Source organism: Eleutherodactylus coqui, chromosome 8, assembly GCF_035609145.1.
Source record: "Eleutherodactylus coqui strain aEleCoq1 chromosome 8, aEleCoq1.hap1, whole genome shotgun sequence".
NCBI lineage: Eukaryota > Metazoa > Chordata > Amphibia > Anura > Eleutherodactylidae > Eleutherodactylus > Eleutherodactylus coqui.
The window spans coordinates 10,347,695-10,370,318 of record NC_089844.1 but is presented as its reverse complement, the minus strand read 5'-3'; the positions used below and the strand labels follow the sequence as shown (position 1 = coordinate 10,370,318).

The 22,624-nt window shown below is 46.8% G+C and overlaps 1 protein-coding gene across 1 annotated transcript in view; it reads left to right on the top strand.

Annotated features, from left to right (window-relative positions):
- Positions 1-22,624, top strand: part of LRP1B (LDL receptor related protein 1B) — a 1,872,788-nt gene that overhangs the window by 1,641,559 nt on the left and 208,605 nt on the right. Inside the window, exons 65-67 of the mRNA XM_066577770.1 lie at positions 15,090-15,206; positions 15,322-15,441; positions 18,624-18,743. Of these exons, the coding sequence (XP_066433867.1) occupies positions 15,090-15,206; positions 15,322-15,441; positions 18,624-18,743 (357 nt within the window). The remainder of the gene's footprint in view (positions 1-15,089; positions 15,207-15,321; positions 15,442-18,623; positions 18,744-22,624) is intronic.

Below are 22,624 nucleotides of genomic sequence, written 5' to 3'. Positions count from 1 at the left end.
CACATTATTACTTTTATCTAAGATTTGGGGGAACGCCAAAAAGGGCGCGGTGTGTGTGTGTGAGGGGGGGGGGGAGGATTTTTAGGGAGTCAATTTATTTTTTTTCCGCACAAATGAGCAATGAGGCCTGGAACTTATTCAGTTGTGCCCTGAAATCCAACTGGTGCTCCTTCCATTATAGGCCTTGCCATGTGTCCTGTAAGTAGATTAGGGCTACTATGGGTATGTTTATGAATACGGCACAAACAGGGGTATCCATTTTGGGGTGAAAGTCTTCATTCATATGTGTGCTGTACAAAAAAACCCAGTTTTTAAATTGACAGAATTGCCAAAAAATGAAAATCTTGATTTTTTTTTTCTACTGCTTTGCTTAGATTTATTCAAAAATTGCATGGTGAAAATTCGCAGTAGACCCCTAGATGAATTCGTTAGTTTTCAAAATGGGGTCATTTGTGGGGGTTCTCTACGGTTTTGGCCACTCAAGGGCTCTACAAGTGGGCAATGGGGCCTAAATCACCTTCATGCAAAATGTCTGTTCTGAAAGCCACCGATTACTCCTTTCTTTTTGGGCCCCTTCGTGCATCCAAACATATGATTAGGGCCACAATGGGTATGTCTCTGAACACGGGAGAAACAGGGGTATCCATTTTGGGGTGCAAGTCTTCATTCATCTGTGTGCTGTACAAAAAAAGCTGTTTTTAAAATGACAGAATTGCCAAAAAAAGAAAAACTCATAATTTTTTCCTTCTGCTTTGCTTGAATTTATTCAAAAACAGTGGGGTCAAAATGGGCAGTACACCCCTAGATAAATTTGATAAGAGGTCTAGTTTTCAAAATGGGGTCATTTGTGGGGGTTCTCTATGGTTTTGGCCGCTCAAGAACTCCACAAGTGTGCTATGGGGCCTAAAAGGCCTTCATGCAAAATTTCAGCTCTGAAAGCCACCTTTCATTTTGGGTGCCGTTGTGCATACAAGCATATTAGGGCCGCAATGGGTATATTTCTGAAAACAGCACAAACAGGGGGATCCATTTTGGTGTTTCACTCCTTATTCTCATGTGCACTATAAAAAAAATATGTCTTTAGAATGCCATATTTTCAAAAATGTAAATTTTTATTTTTTTCTCTTCTAAATTGCATTAACTCCTGAAATAAAACTGTGGGTTCAAAATACTCATAACCCCCCTCAGTGAATACATTACGGGGTGTAGTTTTTAAATTGGGGTCATTTGTGGGGGTATCTATCATTCTGACACCTATGAGCCTTTGCAATCTTGGCTTGATGCAGGAAAACAAAGTGTTCCTCAAAATGCCGAAAAGTAATGTTAAATTTGTACGTCTCCTAAATGGTTAAAAAAACAAGAAAGTTTTTCAAATGTGCTTCCAGAATAAAGTAAACTGATGGTAATATATACCTTAGCAAAAACTTGTACGATATGTTTGCACATATTTGCGTAATTACAGTTGAAAATGTGAAAAAATGAAAATTGTTTTCAAAATCTTCCCAATATTGGCACTTTTAATAAATATTCATAAATTCTATCAGTCTATTTTTTCCACCTATATGAAGTACAACATGTGGCGAAAAAACAATGTCAGAATCATTTGGATTTGTAAAGCCTTTACGGAGTTATGCTATGTTAAGTGACACATGTCAGATTTTCAAAATTTGGCTCCGTCACTAAGGCGCAAACAGGCTTCGTCACTAAGGGGTTAATATTTTGCCGTTGCCATAGTCGATATTTTTGCAGGACGGCCCGTAGTTTGTATTTGTAACATTTTGGAGTTCATATGACTTTTTGATCACTTTTAATTACATTTTTTCTAGGAGAGGGGGCGACCAAAATTGTGGCGTTTTTTTTTCTGACCACGTTCACCGTGGGGAATAAAGAGAGCGTTAAGGCCAATTTAGACACAACAATTCTCATTTAAAATTTGCTCAAAGCCGTCTTTTGAGTGATAACCATTGCGTCTTAATGCACGGGCATTGTCCAGTTTTCATGCACGAGTCATTCATTGTTCAATTCTAGTTCTCTAGAATTGAGCTATGAACTCTTATTAGCGGTGGAGGCTGTTATCACAGTCGGCAGCGCTGATAAGATTCCTCCCGCTGGTGTCCTGCTGGTAGTTCACAGCGGGACGTGAACTGTAATCACGGAGAACAATACAGCTGTGTTGCTTGCCGAATGATAGTGGCGGTGTCCTGCTTCGCCTGCATAGCTCTTAAGTAGCTACTTAGCTACTATAGACTATATAAAGATGATCGCTCAACTGTTACTCAAACTGTCAGTTGAGTGATTTTTGAGCGATCATCTTTCAGTGTAAAGGGCGTCTTACTCTGGAATTTTATGGACACAGCAATACCAAATATGGTTTTGTTTTGATTTTTTATTATAATTCTGGTTAAAAACATTTTTTATTACATTTTTTTTTAATCACTAAGAAAAATAAAAATTAGTTAAAAAAAAGTTATTTTTAGTCCTCCCTCACACAAACGTTTATGTCAGCATTTAGCACTGAACGCTGTCAGAAGCTCCCATTGTTTTCAAAACAAAAATGGAACATGTTGCGATTTTGCGCTTTTTTTTTTTGTCTGCTCGTGTGAGTGGATATGCGGATGCTCCATTGGTTTGAATTAGTGTGGAATGCGAGGGATTGTCCATGCGAGGCGATCGTGCATTCCGCAATTCAAGCCTGGTCATTGTGTAGGGGGCCTAAATTTGATACTGCCATGTCGCCACAATTATACTGACCCGAGAAAGATATGTCATTTTTGCTTCACCGTAAACACTGTAAATCCCCCCAATATAGAAATAATGGCGCAATGTAATTTCTTTTATTTTGCCTCACCCACCAAGAGCCGCTTGTACCCAGTTTAGTTAAACTGCGATCAGCTGCTGAACTTGCTGTACGGAGTACATGTTGCACCAACTGTTTTTGATCTAAGGCTGTTTTTATGCGGCCAGGAAAATCTTGCGAGATTTGTGTGATGCGAGACGCACAAATCTCGCATGAATATGAACCCTAATCTTTTGAATGGGGTCATACACATTGCAGGGGGTCCTATCTTTGGGCTTTCCCCCAGAACGCCCCGCTCATTGTTTTCAGTGGGGCCGGCACAGCATCGCACTATTTTGAGCCGCGGCAGAGGATCGCTACTTTCCTGAAATGATGCAAGGCGGTTTTAACACAAAAACCCCTCGCATCTGCAGCGACATCCCACGTTGGCGAGCGAGATATCAGGCCAGGTTTCACGGCCCAATATCACACTCGCCCATGCGAAATTAGCATAAGATTTGGCTAATCAAATTCCCTGCAATCAAAGGTTGAACCCAGAAGAAATGTATCCCGCGATGGTGATGGTGACCAGCAGCAAGCGTGGGGAGACCTGCACCACCCAGCAAAAGCCAATCAGGCCGCCATCTTGGATTCCGGCTGCTAAACTAAGGTCAACTAATTTGAAAAAAGGGGATCAACTTGAAGCTGGATTTGACATACGATCACGGGATAAATGAGCTGCGTTGGTGCAACGGTTTCTTACTTGATCTGAGATCAACTCTTGTAAATCACAGATCAAAACTTTGGTGCAACCGACCCTTAGAAATTTTAAAAAATTTCCCAATGCATAATATAGTATGTAAAATGTTACAAATGAAAACTCAAGTCATCCAGCAACAAGGAGCACTCCTGCGGCCGGGTCACCCCGAAAATGCAAAAATTACACATTTTTGAAAGTGGGATGGAAAAAATGAAATAAAAACAAACAAACGATAAAATAGCTGCAGTGTGAAAGGGTTAATGCTCAACCTGTTGATCGCCCAGAAGTTTGCTTAGTAGCGCCCTTCAGGTGAGTACAGCTAGAAGAGAACATGCCGTCACAGTATTGCCCCTTTTAGACGAGCCAGGTTTGAACGAGCGAGTGCCGTCAGCGCTAAGTCCTCCACACTCGTGCAGCCTGTTCAGACCGGCAGATCATCTTGAGGATCGGTCACTTCTCGTTGCGAGTCTCACATTCCGACGGGAGGGTTTAGGCGCAGCGATAAGAGGATGAGGACGAGATGATTTTTAATCTTGCTGAAACTGAACAACAAACAAAGTGCGCGATTCTCGCTCGTTGTCTGGTCGTTGGTTTAAACTGATCGATTATCGTTTACTTTCGCTCATTTGAATGATTTTTTGAACATCCATCGTTCCGTCTAAATGCAGCAGAAGTTTTCCTTGTTGGCTTTAGTTTTGACAAAGCGCCTAAACTTTCAGAAGAACATCTAAGTCTATGTAGTGCGGAGCGTGTGGGTGATTACCGCTCGTCCCGCTGCCTAATTCCCTACATGTATGACGCTCACACTCTTGAACTAATTAGCACCTCTTGCTACATCGCCAGCTTCTGAGAAATGTGCAAGAAAAGTTCAGAATGCAAAACTACTTCACACTTCAGTACCTGCCGGAGAAGTGGCGCCTGAATTAAGCAGGAAGAGGATTTGCACACAGAATATAGGACACTTCGGTTAATTACCGGGCATATTAAGCAGATCAGCTCTACTGTCTGCAGACATGATGAACTGAGGCTTACATAACGCATTTAACATCTTCATGTGTCTACAAGATGTTCCCTTATTATGGTAAAACAAAGGCATTGTTCCGCTCACAAAGCTCTTCCCTGCTTGTAGTTGTGGGGATGTCTTAAAGGGGAAGAGCACTATTTACAGAGAGAGAGGTTCAGGACATCCTGGAGCCACGTGTTACTCTCATGACAGCAGGATAAGGCTCGGCCGCACACACAAGGGGGTCACAGGAGCCCCCACATCACTGTCACACTTGCATGGCTGCCGGTCACCAGATTTATGCTGATCAGGCATTTATGGGACCCGCTGTAATGCCCAACTATGATAGACTACGAGTTTGCACGATCTAGAGGCTCAGTTACATCTGTGGGCAAATATGCCGCCGGATAACATACAGAACCTGTATGCCTCCATGCCCACCAGTATCACATCTTGTATCCAAGCTAGAGGTGGTACAACAGGGTACTAGAGACTCCACGCCCGCCTGTATCACATCTTGTATCCAAGCTAGAGGCAGTACAGCAGGGTACTAGAGCCTCCATGCCTGCCTGTATCACATCTTGTATCCAAGCTAGAGGTGGTACAACAGGGTAATAAAGCCTCCATGCCCACCCATATCACATCTTGTATCCAAGCTAGAGGTGGTACAACAGGGTACTGAAGCCTCCATGCTCACCAGTATCACATCTTGTATCCAAGCTAGAGGTGGTACAACAGGGTACTAGAGCCTTCATGCCCACCTGTATCACATCTTGTATTCAAGCTAGAGTGTCACATCTGTCAGCACATGGTTAATAATTTTGCCAGCACACCTAGTTTCTGTAGGTTCTTTCCAGACTAGCCAGGGTTAACAGCTCCTGTGCTTTCTAGTCTAGGGTAATTAGTCCTGCTAGTGTCTGAGAGGTGTGGCTAGTGATTGACATTTCTGTCAGCCAATCGGCTTCTCCCTCCTCCCTATAAGATCCAGCTCTTGCTGCCTGGGAGTTGCCGATTAATTTCCAGTGATCCCTGAGAAGTCCTCCTGCTTAGACTTGCTGTGTGTTCTGGCTCCGGTACTTTGGTTTGGTCCATGTTTGTGTCTATTATTTGTCTGTCCTTGTTTTGTTTATTTCTGTGTACTATACCCCGTGTGTTCAGGGCTCCCTGGTAGGGATTTGTAGTAGCCCAGGTACAAGTGTGGGTCGGCACCTGTCGGAAGCGATTGGCCCGCCGAGTAGGCAGGTCTCCCTCCAGGGATAGGGGTTTGCAGGAAAAGGATTTCCCTTAGTTTATTTTATGTTTTCGTTGCACGATCGAGATATACAGGCCTTTACCCTCCTATAGAGGTGCTCTTTGTCTGTTCTGCATCTAGCCAACTGTACCAGGGGAAATAAAAAATTAAAAACAATTATATGCACTCCTCAGTCAGTAAGTAACGGCCATTTTCTGTGATTGTTTTTAATTTTTAATTTCTCCTTCTGTGATGTATTTATATTAGTGTAGGGACCCACTACAACGCAAGGAACCGTGAAGTGGTTAGTGGGCTCATGTATCTTGGCCAACATCCAACCAATGTCTTGCATTTATTATCTATCATTCACATGCAGTGTGGCATTAAGACTCCAGGGGGAGCCCAGGGTGGCAGTACCAATGTGGTTCACTGATGGATATGCAGGGCAACCCGCCGAATTATCATGGCGTCATTAATAGGTTGCTGGTCTGCATGGTGAACTACATATATCAGAATGGTCTGGCACCCTGTATCCACTATGTGTGGGAGTGTACACCAAGCATCCACCCCCCTCATTATCAGGAGGCAGTGTGAGTGGGTGTTTCATCGGTGTCCTCACAGGTGTTATTTGCTCCTCCATTTGGTAGTCTGCTACCTGCATGGTGAGAGGAGGATGCATCTATATGCACTCCTCAGTCAGTAAGTAACGGCCATTTTCTGTGATTGTGGAAACCAGAGAAGGTGCACCTCCTGGTTATGGAGTTCTGCACCTCCTCCCCCGGGGCCACTCGAGGGGAGGGAGGGAAGTGAAGGCAGTGGTGGCATCAGCAATGCCGAAAGAAAGTTTGCCACTGGTGCCGCAGAAGCCAGCAGCATGCAAGAAAACAGGAGCTGCTGCTGGAGGTAAGAAGAGACTTGGACCTGGTCGTGGCTGCAGCAACGTGGCACCATTTGTCAGCACGGAGGCTTCCGATAGTGCAGGGAGTGAGATTGTGACCCGCAGCCAGACCTGCAGGAGAGCGGGTGAGCCACAGACCCTGGCAAGCATGGGTAAGTGGAGCGAAAAAGAGAAGGAGGAATCAGTGATTGAGCTGGCCTACCGGCTGGCTAAGAGTATTAATGGTTATAACTTTGCTGGAAAAAAATGTTGGTGGTACAAAAGGGGAAGCTGCGCGATGCCAAGCTGGTCATGGAGCAAAAAGGTTCTAATGACAAAAAGGCAGAAGCCAGAAGGGCAATAAAGGAATGCAAGGACTGCATTAGAATGTGGGAAGCAGTAAGGGAGAAAATACTGGAGGAGAGCCGTCCCTTTAAGGAGAAAATAATAAATGATGACCCGTTTGAAAAGATGGCGGCAAGGTGCAGTGGCCAGGAGCCAACCGAGTCAAGTGATGATGAAGCCTCTGATGAGGAATTGTTTGAGGATGTGCAGGAGACCCTAGAGGAGCAGCCCGTGTGTTCACAAGAGCTAGTACTAACACCCAGAGGCACTACAAGTCCCAGAGAGCTGTTCCTTGAGGAAATTGGACTGCCACCTACCTCAGGGGAATCTGAGGTGGAGGCAAAAAAGCAGGAAGGCTGCAAGTGCAGAAGACCCCACAGCCAGAAGCCTCTCTGCATATGGGGGCTTTATGTTTGGCAATGAGATGTCGGAGGAGGACGCGGAGATAAAGAAACCTATTAAGCTGCAAAAAAAGCTCATGTTTGTCAAAGTTCCTCGGAACACTGATCTGGCTGCAAAGTTGGATCAGAGTTCTGACCTAAAAAACCCTCCTGGGTCGGGCTCTGTGGTGGGCCTGGAGCGGGGAGTTGGGAAGAAAAGGGTCGGGCTGGTCAGACTCCCTGTCCCTGTGTTAGTTGGTACAAGGAGGTCAGTAAGAAAGGCGCAGTAAAGACCAGTACAGCTGGAGGTCGTTGTACCGGCAAGGAGGGTGGCAGTGGTGCCACTTATACAGCGAGTGGTGCCTGTGATGCAGAGGGGGCTGCAGACCTAAAACTTGGGGTCTCCCATAATCGGGGAGCAAGTCAGGCAGGAGCTCGTGCCTCCAGTGATGCAGAGGCAAAAAAGGGAAAAGTAAAAACAAGAACACAGGCAAAAATCCAGAGGCATTACCATCTACCTCTGGAGAGGCCAGGACCCACGGACCACATGATCCAGGAAAAAAAGTTGCGGATACAGGGATGGATGTAAGAGAGTGTGCAGTGGATGCGAGGGACAAAGCTGTGGGTACTCGTTCCTCTGCAGATGCTGGACCTTTGGGCACCTCGGGTACCCCTGGCAGCCATGAATCTGGAGGCTCAGGAGATAGGGTGGTTAGGCCAGAGGGGTCACGGGGTCCAGTCGCTCCTTCAGCGGTGACAACTGGTAGGGGAGTTATGCCAGTGTCACCACTGGAGGGAGTGGGTCCTCCTTGTCTCCAGGCTCTAGGGAGGGCATTTTGCAACAGCGTCTCCTGGAGGCTTTACGGAAGGGGGAGAGTACAATCACAGTTGGAGGAAGAGAGGTCCACCTATCTCTCTGGAAAGAGAGACATGGCTTGGGTGCATTCCGAGAGCAAAGGGGGTAGACCGTATGATCCCTACCAAAATCGGGCAAGACGTAGGTCGTAGGAATGTGGTTTGTCTTTGCTGGAGAGGCAATGATACATGCCCCCCAAGGGGGAAGGTAGTGGAGCTTCTGCTGAAGATGGGCTTCAGGGCGGTTGACATCTTTGCTCGGATCCATCCTTACGGCATGTCTGAGTTTGACATCAGTTTTGTTCGCCCAGAAGGTCTAGAAATCTTCTGGTGAAATTATGAGCTGATGAAAAATGAGCCCAGCTGTGAGACTTTGCCATCGAGGTGGTGTCTCGCCAGAATAAGATCAAGAAGGTAACCGTTTTGACTCGTAACGAGTCACTTTCTTGCTTTGACATTATGACGTGGCTCAGTCGGTATAGAGAGGTGACAGATGCCCAAAAAGAACAGGGATGAGCACGGCATATGGTCCGGGGCCTGGACGTTCATGGTCAAGATGAAGCGTTCAGGAAACTCAGTGGCTCACATATCAACTGCAGCCTTCCTCGGCAGGGATCGTATCTTGGCCTTTTACCAGGGGCAGCCGAAGCTCTGCCACAGGTGCGGCGACCCCTCACACCTTGAGCGCTGCTTGTAAGACCTTGAAGTGCGCTCTGTGTGGGGGTCTGGGTCATCTAGCCACCTCCTGTGTGGAGATTAGGTGTAACCTGTGGGGTGACATCGGTCACCCATTTAGTCGCTGTCCGCGCTCCTCTGCCAATGCGGTCTCAACCCCTACGGATGGGGGTCATGATGTGGCCTTGGGGTGTGAGGGGACCAGCAGAGTTGGGGGAGCTCAGGAGCCAGGGAAGAACCGGCAAAATACGCCTGTGGAGCAGAGGCGTCAGGAGAAACGCAGACGGAGCAGGGAACTGACAGGAGAGCCCACAGCAGGTCGGTCAATTGTGGCCCCTGTTCCAGAAGCAAATCTCGTGGCTAAGGCTTTGAGGGACAGCGATTTAGATGAAGAGGACAGGAGGATCCAGAGGGAGGGGACCAACTCTGCAGATTCCTCCCACTATGAAAGTGTGGATGAGGAAGGCAAGAGGTGGTTAGAGAAACGTAAGCTAGGTGCCACAAGGAAATAACGATGGGGGGATTCAAGATCTTCTCCCTCCCCAGGCCAAGTACTGGAAGGAAAAGCCTGCTCACCTCCAGTTGGACTCTCCAATAGGTTCCAAGCCCTCCGAGACATCGCTTCCTCCTCTTCTGAGGGGGAGGCAGAGGGCAAGGTTCCTAGGGCAAAGAAAGGGTCAACAAGGGGCGCTGAGTCTCCACCTCGTGAAGGCATAGTTCCTTCCGGGGTGGGGCTACTCTGGAACCTGGAAACTAGGACGACAGGGTCGCGGGATATCTTGCTATGGACACATCTGTGTCTAAAAAAAAAAAAAAGAAAAAAAAAGAGGCAAGGGGCTTTCCTCTGACCCTCGAAGAAGCGGTTGTGAGGAAGAAAGACGTCTAATTTAATCACTCATGATGGCGGCACCCACTCCGCTGACTCTGGCATCAATTAACGTTGCGAGCATTAAGTCAGATACGGCTAGATTTGCTGCCTTTGATTTTCTCGGCCGCGTTGAAGCCAACATTTTATTTTTGCAGGAGACCAGGCTGTCTGATTTGGCAGCCATACATAAGGCAAAAAGGGAATGGAGGTCGGGCCCTTCCTACTGGTCTCTTGCGGCCTTGCCGTATAGTGGAGTAGCGGTCCTTTTTACCACAGCGGTTGAATGCCGAGGAGTTATTGAATTAGAAATGGGAAGGTGCCTAATCTAGGATGTCCTCATGAAGGGACAAGAATTAAGACTTGTCAACATCTATGGTCCCCAGTCAAAAAAGGACAGGAAGAGTCTCTTTATGAGGATCAAGCCCTACCTTTTTACCAGCTGCCAAGTTGTCTTTGGAGGTGACTTTATTATAGTCACAAGAGCCCGCGACAGGGGAGGCTCTGGAGACTGGTGGTTGACAGTGTCGCACTTAATAGTGTAGCTAGCGAGGCTCGTCTGGTGGATGTCCACCTCTGGCACACCCCAGGCCACGAGGGGTTCACCTTTCATAGAGGCAGCAGCAGGTCTAGAATAGACAGGTTTTATTTGAAGGAGGAAGCCATCTCTTCCCCAGTGTCCGTTGTTGAGGTGGAATTCTCCAACCACTGTCTGATTTGTTTTCTCTGAATGTTACAGTGACCGCCCAGGATGGGCAGAGGCTTGTGGAGACTGAATTCGTCACTCCTGGAGGAAGCAGAGATAAGACAGTCCTTTGAGGATTTTCTGCAGAGCCAGGTACAATTACTGGATCTCTGTAGCAGTAAGTCAGAGTGGTGGGAGATTTTCAAGAGGAGGACGGCGAGGTTCTTCCGTGAGCTCAGATGCCTGGACAGGTACCACCTGTACATCGGCCTGAGGAGGAAACTAGAACATCTCGTTTCGACTGGAGGTAGCCACAAGGAGATCTCCAGAGTGAAATCTTTGCTTAAGAAGTGCCAGTACGATAGACACGCATCCTTGTTTTTTGAGAGGGATTTCGGGAAGTACTGCTCGCCCGACCCTTACAGAAACTGTAGGATGTCAGTGAATAGTAAAATGGTCACTGGACTGATTGACAGTACGGGGTCCCTGAATCGATCCAGATCAGGGATTCTGGAGGTTGTCAGATCCTACTACTCGCAACTCTTGGGAAAGAAGGATCTAAATTCGGAAGTGATGTCGACTTTTCCTGGCTGAAACTGTCCCTGAGCCGGGGGTAGACCCCTCTCTTGATGTATGGACAGAAGAGATCAGAGTAGAGTAAGTTAGACTGGCGATTGATGGGCTCCCGCTCAAAAAGTTGCCAGGTCCAGATGGATTACCATCTGAGTATTATAAGACCTTCAAGGACCTCGAGTCCCCTCTTGACTGAGGTATTAAATGAGTGTCTTTCCTCAGGCACTCTGCCTAAATCAATGAGGAGGTCAGCTTTGATCCTTCTGTCAAAGGGTAAAGACTCGAGCCATATTGAAAACTGGCATCCCATAGCGCTTCTCAATACGCACAGGAAGGTTCTGGCAAAAGTGCTGTTTAATCGGCTGGTCAAGTTTGCACCCCAGCTCCTCTCGGGGGCCAGGCATTGATCTGTTCCAGGCCGTAGCACATTTAGTGCTGTTCTTGGTTTCCGGGAGGCAGTGGAGCAAGGTAGGGCTGGTCACTGGGAGGGCTACTTGCTGTCCTTGAAGCGGGCCAAAGCGTTTGATCGGGTTAATCACAAGTACCTCTGGTCAGTCCTTCTGAGATACGGCCTGCCAGTGGGGCTTGTTGATTGGCTGCGAACATTGTATGCAGGGGCTGAGACTTTCCCGCTGGTGACCTGTTGGCTTGGCTGCCCTTTTAAGGTGGGGTCTGGTGTTCATCAGGGCTGTTTTCTAAATTCCCTGTTGTATGTATTTGCAATAGATCCCTTCCTTAGAAAAGAGTACCGCACGAGGAGACTAGGGGTTTATCTATGGTCAACCCCGTGGTGTTTCTTGTAAACACCTTTTTTAAGATTAACATAGGCAACCTCTGGCAAGAGAGGGCTCCTCCCTGGGTCTACTCCTGCCGGGTATGGTTTCAGCTCCTCTTCCAGGAATGGGAGACAGGAGGGTGAGTGAAGGACCTTCGCACGCAGCATGGATATCTCCTGGCTTACGCTACCTTGGTTCTGAAGGTGATACGCGGGTGGGGTCTGGTAGAATGGGAGATCAGGACTCTGTCGAGGAGCCTCCTCGACGAAAGGGTTCTGTTGACCCATTTCCAGAAGCCCCTGGCGCTCCAGGACTGCCCAAGTCAGGACCTGGAGGGAGGGTTACGTTTACTGAATTCAACCCGGGTCCCCTTGAAGTTTTGGGACTTGGCTTGGCGCTGCTTTCACGAGAGACTGTATGTAAGGGGTAACCTGAAGAGCAGGCCTCTGATTGACAGGGGTTGCCCCTGTCAGGAGTGCAGCAACCTGCTGGAAAGCATGGAGCATTTCCTGCTTCAGTGCCCCTTTAATACAGAGGTATACCAACAGGTAGGGGTCTCCATAGGCTGGCCTCAGCTGGCACACCTCTCCTATGCAGAGTGGGCTTATGGAGCCTTCAGAGGTCTTGGTGTCAGGGACCGCTGCACTTTATTTCTAGTTAGCCTAGTGGTCAGGTTCCACATCTGGAGTGCACGGTGTTTGATCTCGATGGAACTGAAAGTCCTCCCTGTGGATACGGTATGTAGGAACATCCTGGGTGACCTGGTGAAAGTATGTTCTGTGGAGTATGAAAGACTGGGCACATCTAAGGCTTCTCTCCTATGTATTTCGTTAGGGACAGTCTTTTCTTAATCTTCTAGGGGCAGAGTAGGGAGAGAGGAGGGATAGGGCAGGGACAGTTTTCTATGAAGGGTCAGACTCCCAGTGGGGGGCTGTGAGTGCACCATGAAGCCTTTTGTTTTGATTTGGGCAAAATAGAATAAAGTAGGGCTGCAGGAGAGCTGACCTTAGGCTTACGGGTTATGTGTATAGTATAGAATATGTATGTTGGTTATTAGAGTGTATTGCGTTACGGTTTCATATGTATATATTCACGTTTTGAGTGGTAGGTAGGTTGGGTGGGGAGTTGGTGGGGGTGGGATTCACGCCTTGAGCCGTAGCCTGGCACGTCCTGAACATTGAACTCTGGGCACGGACAGGTGGAGTGGGCATGGCCCCAGGCTGCGACGGGCACCGTGTGGTATTATTTATTTTAAAAAAAACAAAAAAACCCTGGTGTGGCTTGGCACGTCCTGAACTGAACTCTGGGCACGGACTGGTGGAGCAGGCTTTGCCCCCAAGCTGCATTGGGGACCCAAAAAAAACATTTTAAGTTAGTCGTTTATGCCAGTTGGCTTGGTCTTTTTGTTTGCATTTGGTTATTTATGTTATTGCTTAAATTTGTTTTGTGTGGGTACAGTGCGGTACGGCTGGACCTGTTATTTTAGTTTCCATAGGTTTAAGTTTTAGGTGTATATTTTTGTATATTGTGTTAGTTGTATATTGTGTTATATGTTGAGTGTGTATGTGTGTGCGGCGGGGAGGAAGCCCGGATATGGACATTTACTTTGTTTATGGATCACGGACTGTGGGGGAAGGGCCTTATATTGCTTTATATGGTTATTCTTATTGTTACAGTTTCTTTGTTGTGTTTTTTACTTTTATAATAAAAGATCTACAGGATGTAACTCAGGAGCAGCACAGGATAAGTAATGTATGTACACAGTGACTCCACGAGCAGAATAGTGAGTGCAGCTCTGGGTATAATACAGGATGTAACTCAGGATCAGTACAGGATAAGTAATGTATGTACACAGTGACTCCACCAGCAGAATAGTGAGTGCAGCTCTGGAGTATAATACAGGATGTAACTCAGGATCAGTACAGGATAAGTAATGTATGTACACAGTGACTCCACCAGCAGAATAGTGAGTGCAGCTCTGGAGTATAATACAGGATGTAACTCAGGAGCGGCACAGGATAAGTAATGTATGTACACAGTGACTCCACCAGCAGAATAGTGAGTGCAGCTCTGGAGAATAATACAGGATGTAACTCAGGATCAGTACAGGATAAGTAATCTATGTACACAGTGACTCCACGAGCAGAATAGTGAGTGCAGCTCTGGAGTATAATACAAGATGTAACCCACGATCAGTACAGGATAAGTAATGTATGTACACAGTGACTCCACCAGCAGAATAGTGAGTGCAGCTCTGGAATACAATATACACCTGACCGCTGCAGCCAATCACTCTTCACTGCTGAGTCTTATGATTTGCTGCGGCAATCAGTCTGTATATAAAACCCCACCGCTGCAGCTTGTAAGCAATGCCTGGCAGGGAGGACAGGAGGCGCTCTGCTGGAGCAGTGATTATAGGGTATTTCTTCGTTTTTATTATTGCCTAAAAATAAATAAATACACCGGCCCCCTCCTTCCTGCTTCCTGAATGTGAGGGACTGAGCAGATGAATGTCATAGGGTATAATTACTGGTGAATTGCTCGACATTAGGGCTTAAACAGACTGTGTTTGTGCACATTTTTGCGCGGATGAAACTCACACCCACCAAACATGACGAAGAGAAGCCATTGCTTGTAAGGGGATCATCCTCCATTAACGGGTTTCTCATGTGCAAATTCTGTGTGTGAGAAAAGATCGGACCTGCCCCAACTTTCTGCATGTTATGCTGACATAGAAGTCTATGGCAGGTTAAAAAAAAGCGAGGGGTGGGACCCCCGAGTACAACCCTTGTTTATGCGCAAATACGCTCCGTTGCTGAGATCGTATTTGCTCATACATTCATCTATAAAAGCCCTATGGATGGCTTTATGAATATTTTGAGGCCCTCCGGGCACCAGTGATGGGTGAGGCATGTGCTTGTCTTGATGCCCTCTGGGGGCGCTCTCCATCTCTTCTATATCTCCTATATATGGCTCTCCTTAGGGTCACTCACTGATTCCCACTTTGACTTGCAGCAACCGTTTCCGTTTTCTGCTGTAGTTGCAGCCCACTCACCCCTCGTACACCCTTCCTATCACGAGGCGCTGTGTATATATATATATATATATATATATATATATATTCCTCTAGGATTCTGATGCAGAATAAAGCTCCTTGTTGTTTACCCAACGGCTCGGCCAATGATCCCTGACTGATGCACGCGAGCCGCTCTCCTGCCCTCCTGTACATAACGGTGATTGCAGTCCGGCCTCTTCTCATACATTAGAATACATTTTCTATCTTTACAGCTGAATTCAAGTGCCAGCCGGGGAGGTTCCAGTGCGGCAGCGGACTCTGCGTCCTCCCTGCTTTTATCTGTGACGGAGAAAACGATTGTGGGGACAATTCCGATGAACTCAACTGTGGTAGGTGATTATGCGGAGCGAGCCGGGTGACTACGGCGCTTGAATAGAGCCGCTGCGCCACTGCTTTCCGTTCCGGAGGGAAGTTTCTGATGATCTTGTGCTTCGCTCTTCGCAGACTCGTACGCCTGTCTGTCCGGTCAGTTCAAATGCAGCAAGAAGCAGAAATGCATCCCAATAAATCTGCGATGCAACGGGCAGAACGACTGCGGAGATGAGGAAGATGAGATGGATTGCCGTAAGTAACTAGAATCATTATGCAAATGTGAGAAAGCAACACATGAAATCAAGTAACTAAATTAGATGGTCTGGGTTTCTTCTGGTGTTATAATTCAGCTTTAGCAAATCATAAATCTGTGGGAAACGTAGAGAGGAACGTTCAATATCAGGAAGGGGCGGAGAGAGAATGCATCCAATGGGAATGGAGGCCTCGTCTACAAGGGCTCTCCTCAGCCTCACCGAGTCAAGTGACTCTACCCAAGCAAAGTGACTCAAACTACACCAAAGGCTATGATGAAACTTTGCTGCCTAGTGAAAGCATAGCATGAGTACAGTGCCCCCCTGTACCCTCTGGGATATATATATATATACCAAACATTAAAGGGGTTGTCCAGTTGTATAATATTAGATTAAGCATCCACCACCCAGGACTCCCACAGATCAGCTGGTCGCCAGGCCAGTGTGCTCATGAACTGAGCTGATTTCTGCAGGAAGCAGACAGCTCCATTCTCTTTGCTGTGGTCTGAGTTGGTATTACAGGCAATGATCCCATTTCAATGGGATCACTGTGTATAATATGAAGTCTGATCACTGCAGAGAATGGAGCTGTCTGCTTCCTGCAAAAATCAGCTTAGTACATGAGGGCATCAACCCAGCAAACAGCTGCTCAAAGTGGATTCCTGCTGATCCACTATTCATGACCGATCCTAAAGAGAACCCCTTTAAGAACCTAAAGTCTGCATGACAGCATACATACAGAGAGATACAACTAGTTTTTAATACACTCTGACAGGCGACCTGTCACACTGGGCCAGTGTCAGCACCCAGCAAACCCAGGCAGGCACCAAACACTACCAAGCACGAGGGAGGTCCACTCAGGGGTGGGAGAAATCTTGCGCTTCTCCTTTTAAGTATGACTGCAGCACAGTAGGAAGTCGCGCGCTTTCTGTTTTGCAGCCCAATGCCTTCCCTGTCACACCTACAGCATGATGATGCTATCGTGCCACCAGGGTTGTTCCACACAAGGCAGAGGAGGAGAACGCCACGGTAGCATGAGGGAGGCGAGTGAGTCTATTATTATATTTTATTGCTGGGCATAGCAAGGCCTTATTAATTGCTAAGGCAGCAAAGCAGGGCCTATGAGTAACTCAGGGGGCGCCACGTGGCCTATGAGTGATGAGAGAGGTACAATGGGGCCTATAAATTACTAAGGGAGCCCACTGTGACTCTGTTTCTCAAGGGCCCATGTAAACCTGGAGCCGGCCCTGTTGTCATGTTCTTATGTCAGAAGGGTTAGCTACTTTCAGTTTTGCATTTGTGGCCCCGAAGAAAGGCTGTGAATCTATTAAAGCGTTTCTGTTGTCCATAGTCACATCCGTTTCCCCATACCGATTCTTCTTAGATCTGGCTCTCAGAGCTTGGAATGTGTTAAGTGGGTACTCCCAACTAATCACTGACAATCACATCTGATTTCACCCATTGAAGGTGTTCAGTGAGGACCGCCAACTTGACGAATTCAAAGCGCTGGGAGCCAAATCTAAGAAGATCCTGTACGGGGGAGAATATCAAGAAAAGAAGGAGCTGACCTGTAATACTTTGCTAACCTTATAACCCCTTTTATAGTCGGGACTAGACAGAATTGAATGCTTAAAGGGTTGAATGCAATCTCTCTCAAGACAATCCATAGGGTAGGTGATAAAGTCTGATTAGAGGGGGTCTCATAGCTGAGAACCTCATCAATCCTGACATTGGGGTCCCATAGCCCCTCTTGTCCTCACCATGGGCTCATTGCTCCCCTGTAAGTGAGGAGAAGATTGAATGGAGCGGTGTTTGTGTATCTGCGGTGCCACTCCATTCATCTTCAGTGGGAGCTATTTCCATCACCCCCATTTAGCGGCACTGTGCATGCTTGACCATCACTGCAACCAAGCCCCTTTACACTGCAGGAGTTGCGGGAAACGTGCAGTGAGGAGGACAGTGGGACACAAGACCCCCATTCTTGGGATCGGTAGGGGTCTCAGTGGTGAGACAACCCTCCTATCAGACATGCTATAAATGTCTCATAGATGAAGGTCCTAATGAAACCTTCATCTGTAGAACAAGGGTCCCCGAACCTGTCCCATCTGTCCCTGGCTTCTGCATACAGGCTGAATGGTGAAGCAGCCCGGACTACAAAAACCTCCGAGCTCACTACTCTACAATGCTCCTACTCTTGATGAACTGAATGGGTTTACACAAACTGCTTCATACAAGAAGCTACGCTGCCTCCATAACTGCAGCCACCTCTTCATTCAGCCGGGTCCGGGATGCACTGTCCAGAGGCAGGCGGGACCCCTTGTGGGCCCAGAGGTGGGAGCATGTAGGCCAACTCCAGGTCTATTGCCCTTTGTGCCCCTTTTGCATTACACTGTCCCCTTATAAATATATGATAATCTAAAGCCGTACATACTCGTCTCTCCTGTTGCTCACTGGCAGTTGTAGTCGGCGTTGCTGTCTCCCGCTGACTTCTGCGTGGTGTGCTCATGTGACATGAATAATCGCTGTGGACAATCCTGGCCTCACTGGGACTGGGGATTGCCTGCAGTGATCATGCGTGTCACATGATTACCCAACCTGGAAGTCAGCTGGAGACAGCGTCGCCGACTACATCTGCCAGGGAGCAACAGGGGAGGTGAGTATGTACTGCCTTTATTTTATGAATCAGACTAAATAAAATTGAAACTAGGTGGCCCGACTGCACTGACCCAGGAGCCACCTACCCCATGGCCCCTGTGAACTGCGGGCCCTTCCAGACACCGCGGGCCCTGGTACCTGCTCAGTTTGCCAATCTCGTGCACCAGCCCTACAGGTATATCTCATGGATACACCATAAATGTCTAAGGTGTTAATAAACCTTTAAAGCTTTTTCTAAACCGGCTTCAGTCTATTCCAATCCTCCTCTAAGCCTACGCACTAGAAAGGCAAACTATAAATTATTCAAAGTCCTCATCTCACCCGGATCCATGTAAAGCTGCAAAGTTTTCCTCCCTACTTGAGATATACAGTAAGAACGTTCCACATTTCAATGTGTGCCTAATAGAATTTCTTGCCTTCACGCCCCCTGAATGCGAATCTCAGGAATATCTCTTCTATATTAAAACGCTCGCTTATTAAAATGGATGAACTCAACCGGCTCTTTTTTTTTTTTTTTTTTTCCCACAGCTGAAAACAGCTGCTCCCCCGAGCACTTCCAGTGCAGAACTACAAAGCATTGTATATCCAAACTGTGGGTGTGCGATGAAGACCCCGACTGCGCCGACGGATCCGATGAAGCCAACTGCGGTGAGCATCAACCATAAACATGTGTCTCGCAGACGTGCAAACGCCAGACGCGGACCTTTGTCCAGAAAGTCTTTGATTCTGCGCTCAGTTCTCGCTTTTGTCAGACGGCTGAGTGTGCTAATGAAGAGTATTGTTCACCGGACTGCGGCGAGAAACAAAACGTGCAAGAAGTAGGATAAACTCGCTAAACATTGTTAACCGAAGAGAAGGTAATGTAAGGTAATGGCAGAGCTAATTCAGGAAGGGGCAGCATCTCTAAATGCAAGACGACTTACAGAAAGAGGGAGGTAACTCAGGAGCCGAGTCTGATCCTTACTCCGCAGCCATCAGCTGCACCTGATAGCTGTCAGCCGCCGGTACCTGCCGCCATCAGAGTTGGCTATGATCATGGCAGGTAACTGTTTAGATGCCACAGTCAAAGCTGACCGCGCATCTAAACAATCAGCAGGAGGGGTGAGGGGCAGCGCCCCTTCCTGCAGCACAATTGGATGGTACTGATGGGCTACCATGGCAGCCTGGAGTCTATATAGTAGAAGTGATCAAATGATTGCAAGTTTAAATACCTTATGGGACTAAATAAAAGTATACGAAAAGATTTTAACAGTTAAATATATATCAAAACTTAAAAAAAAAAATCCCATGAAAAAATGCATTAAAAAAAAACATATCTGGAATATCACATATTTGGCATAACCATGTACGTAAAATTACAAACTCTTTAAAATTATGAATAATTATCCTGCCGGGTAAAGCCCATTAAAATAAAAAGAAGAAATGCCGGAATTGGGTGTTTTTTTTTTTTTTTTGACAGCTCCCAAAAAATGTTAATGAAAAGTGTTCAAAAAGATGTGCATTTCCCAAGATCGTTCTATAAACACTGCAGGTCCAGCTACATGAAACCATCTAAATGCGGCGTCGCTGTAATCATACAGACCCGGAGAGCAAAGGTCATGTCATCTTCACTGCACCGTGAATGCTGTACAAACTAAACCCACCAAAAATGGCGCAATTGCATTCTTTTTATTTCTCCCCACTTTTTTAACATTTTTCCATACATTGTATGTTACATTATATGGTATCATTAAACAACTACAACGCGTCACGCAAAGAACCCCCAGACGCCCATGTCTGTGGAAAAATTTAAATGTTATGGCTCTTGTAAGGCAGTAACAAAAAAAATGATAAATCTCTAGTACGCAAGTGGGTAAAACAGCATGTCCAGCATTAGAAAAACATGGTAGCTTTCTTCCAAAAACAGCGCCACATCTGTCTACAGGTTGGATGTGGTACTGCAGCTCAGCACCAGCATGAGCGTGCATTCACACGAGCGCATAAACGGCGCGTTTTTGCGACCAAACGTATATACGTGACCATCTGAGGCAATGGTTTCAAATGTATTCGTTCACATGGGCGATTTTACGCCGCGGAAAAACGTCAACCCGCGGAAAAACGTCAACCCGCGGAAAAACGGACATACGCGACTGAAATACCTGCCGGCGAATATTCGATGGCCGAAAAGACCGTTTGAAAAGTAGGAACAAACGAAAATACGCTTTCTAGCTCTGGTCGTGATCGGCGAAAAATGTTCTTTCCGGCGATTATACGCTGCGCTCGTGCGAACGTAAATACGCCTACGCTCGTGTGAACGCACCCTGAGGCTGAACGGCAGTACCAGACACAGCTCATAGACAGGAAGCAGCCATGTCTTTCTAATCATGGACAATCCGAAAATATAAAACTGCCTTCATGGATACAACACTGAGCAGAGCTCTTTCTAAAACGTTTTGGGTTATGATTCTTGAAGTTAGCCTTCCTTTAGAGATGGGTGTTAACAATTCCCTGCGCTTCCTGCAGACCTCTGTGGTTGGCGGCTGGGCGCTCCTGCTGTCAGCGCTGGCTCTGTTTATGGTAATGTCGTGCTGCCGTCACCTGTATGGAGCGACTCTCCTCCTAAGCCCGTCCCGTACACCCTTCAGGACCACTCGCTGTAAATTTACCATCAGTGGTCAGGAAGGGGTTAAAGGCACAAATACGCCTTTAAGGAAAAGACCTAAGATCTTTAAAGCTGATCAAACGAGCAGATCAGCTAATCAGCGTCGCACTTCTGTTAGATTGTATTTTTGTTTGTCATTTTAGAGTCTTTTTGAGATTTTTTTTATGCAGATTTTCTGCTCCCGTAATTGATGTGATTTTTGCATTAGCTGGCATCCTGCTCTACAACGCATCGATGCTTCATAAGCGGGTGGATAACTCTACGGCGTCCTGTCGACAAGCAACTTCCAGCAGCTAATAGTCCCAGAGAACAGGAACAGGTTGATCAAAGATTCCAGTGAGCTGTTCATAAATATGCAGGATCTCCGCTTCCCCATCCGCCGCTCTCCTCGGCTCAGCAGTGACCAGTTTTATACACTTTGTGAAACTGGTTAAAGTAATTAGCTACGTACTGCGAAAAAAAACCCCTTAGTCACTGTAATTCATTACTTTAACTGAATGCATCTCCTCGCTTCACAATTAGAAGGGAGTCAAAGGTCCACGCTAGTAATTAAGAGCCGCACAGTAAATTAACCTTTGTATCCCATTATATCGAAGACAAATGTAATCTCTTGTCACTTCCATATCTTACTAATGGAGAAAACTCAAGAAATCAGATATCGATACTTGCAACATCAGAAGAACAATTGTTGTGGGATGCGAGTCCTTCAGCCGGTGTTAAATGCAACCCCTGAGGCACAATTCTTCACCGCATGGATGGCAACATTATACACGTGTTTTACATCTGCATGTATATATAATGTACAAGGGAGTTAGATGTTACATTACTGGAAGGATACAATGTATCACTCTAAGTATTTGGGTAAACATAACAAAGAGGACTGAATGAATGTTTCCCTGAGTCCCCTGCAGTAAGCATACACATAGGCACTATACAGTAGACTGACTCTCCATGATATACAGGCATACATGTGTGTCGCTATACAACAAGCTGCCACTTCAGGATTCATAGCCTTGTTTTTGGTCCTTAGAAGCCAGGTAACAGAAAGCCTAACAATACATATAAGTCACAGTACAATTCACTGCCGCTCCATGAATCACAGACTTGTTTTGGTTCTTACTAGCCAGGTAAAAGAAAGCTTAAAATAAAGCATATGAGTCATTATATTATAAACTGCCTCTCCATGATTCGCCGACCTGCGTTACAGGAAACTCATTCCATCCAGGCAAACTGAAGCATGAAGAAGTTGCATGGAGTATGACTTACTGCTGCGTGACCACTGCCTACCCAGCTCACTTACTGCTGGGGCCAGAGGCGTAACTTGAAGCTCCTGGGCTCCAATGCACAATCTGTAACAGGTCCCCCAACAATGCTTTATTCATAGTACTGGGACCCTATGGCGCCAGCGCCTGGGTGCAACCGCATCCCCTGTATCCTCTATAGTTACACCAGTGGCTGGGGCCACAGTTGGGCTCTGCTCTTATCTGCATGCTACATGCCATGTCCGCTCCTTGGCTCACTCCCTGGTGTCTGCCCTCAGGGCTCTTGAAGGGTTAGTGCGCTCCCTAAACTGGTCCCCCTCCGATCCCGTCGCTACACCTGCTATATTGGGCATCTGTATGCTAGGTGGGATGACTAAGGAATTAGTTCCATTTCCATTAAGACAAAGTCCTTTTACTTTATCTGGTTCTGGCCTCACCCTGTTTCTTGACTGAGTTCATTTAACCCCTTGAGTGGCACGCCCGGAAATTTTCCGGGACGAGCTCTACTGCTCATAGCAACATAGCCCGGAAGATTTACGGGCTATGTATCACTATGGGAGCTGCAGAGCACAATGCCACAAGCTGTGGCAGTGTGCTCTGCCTGCACAGACCCACATAGAGCAGTG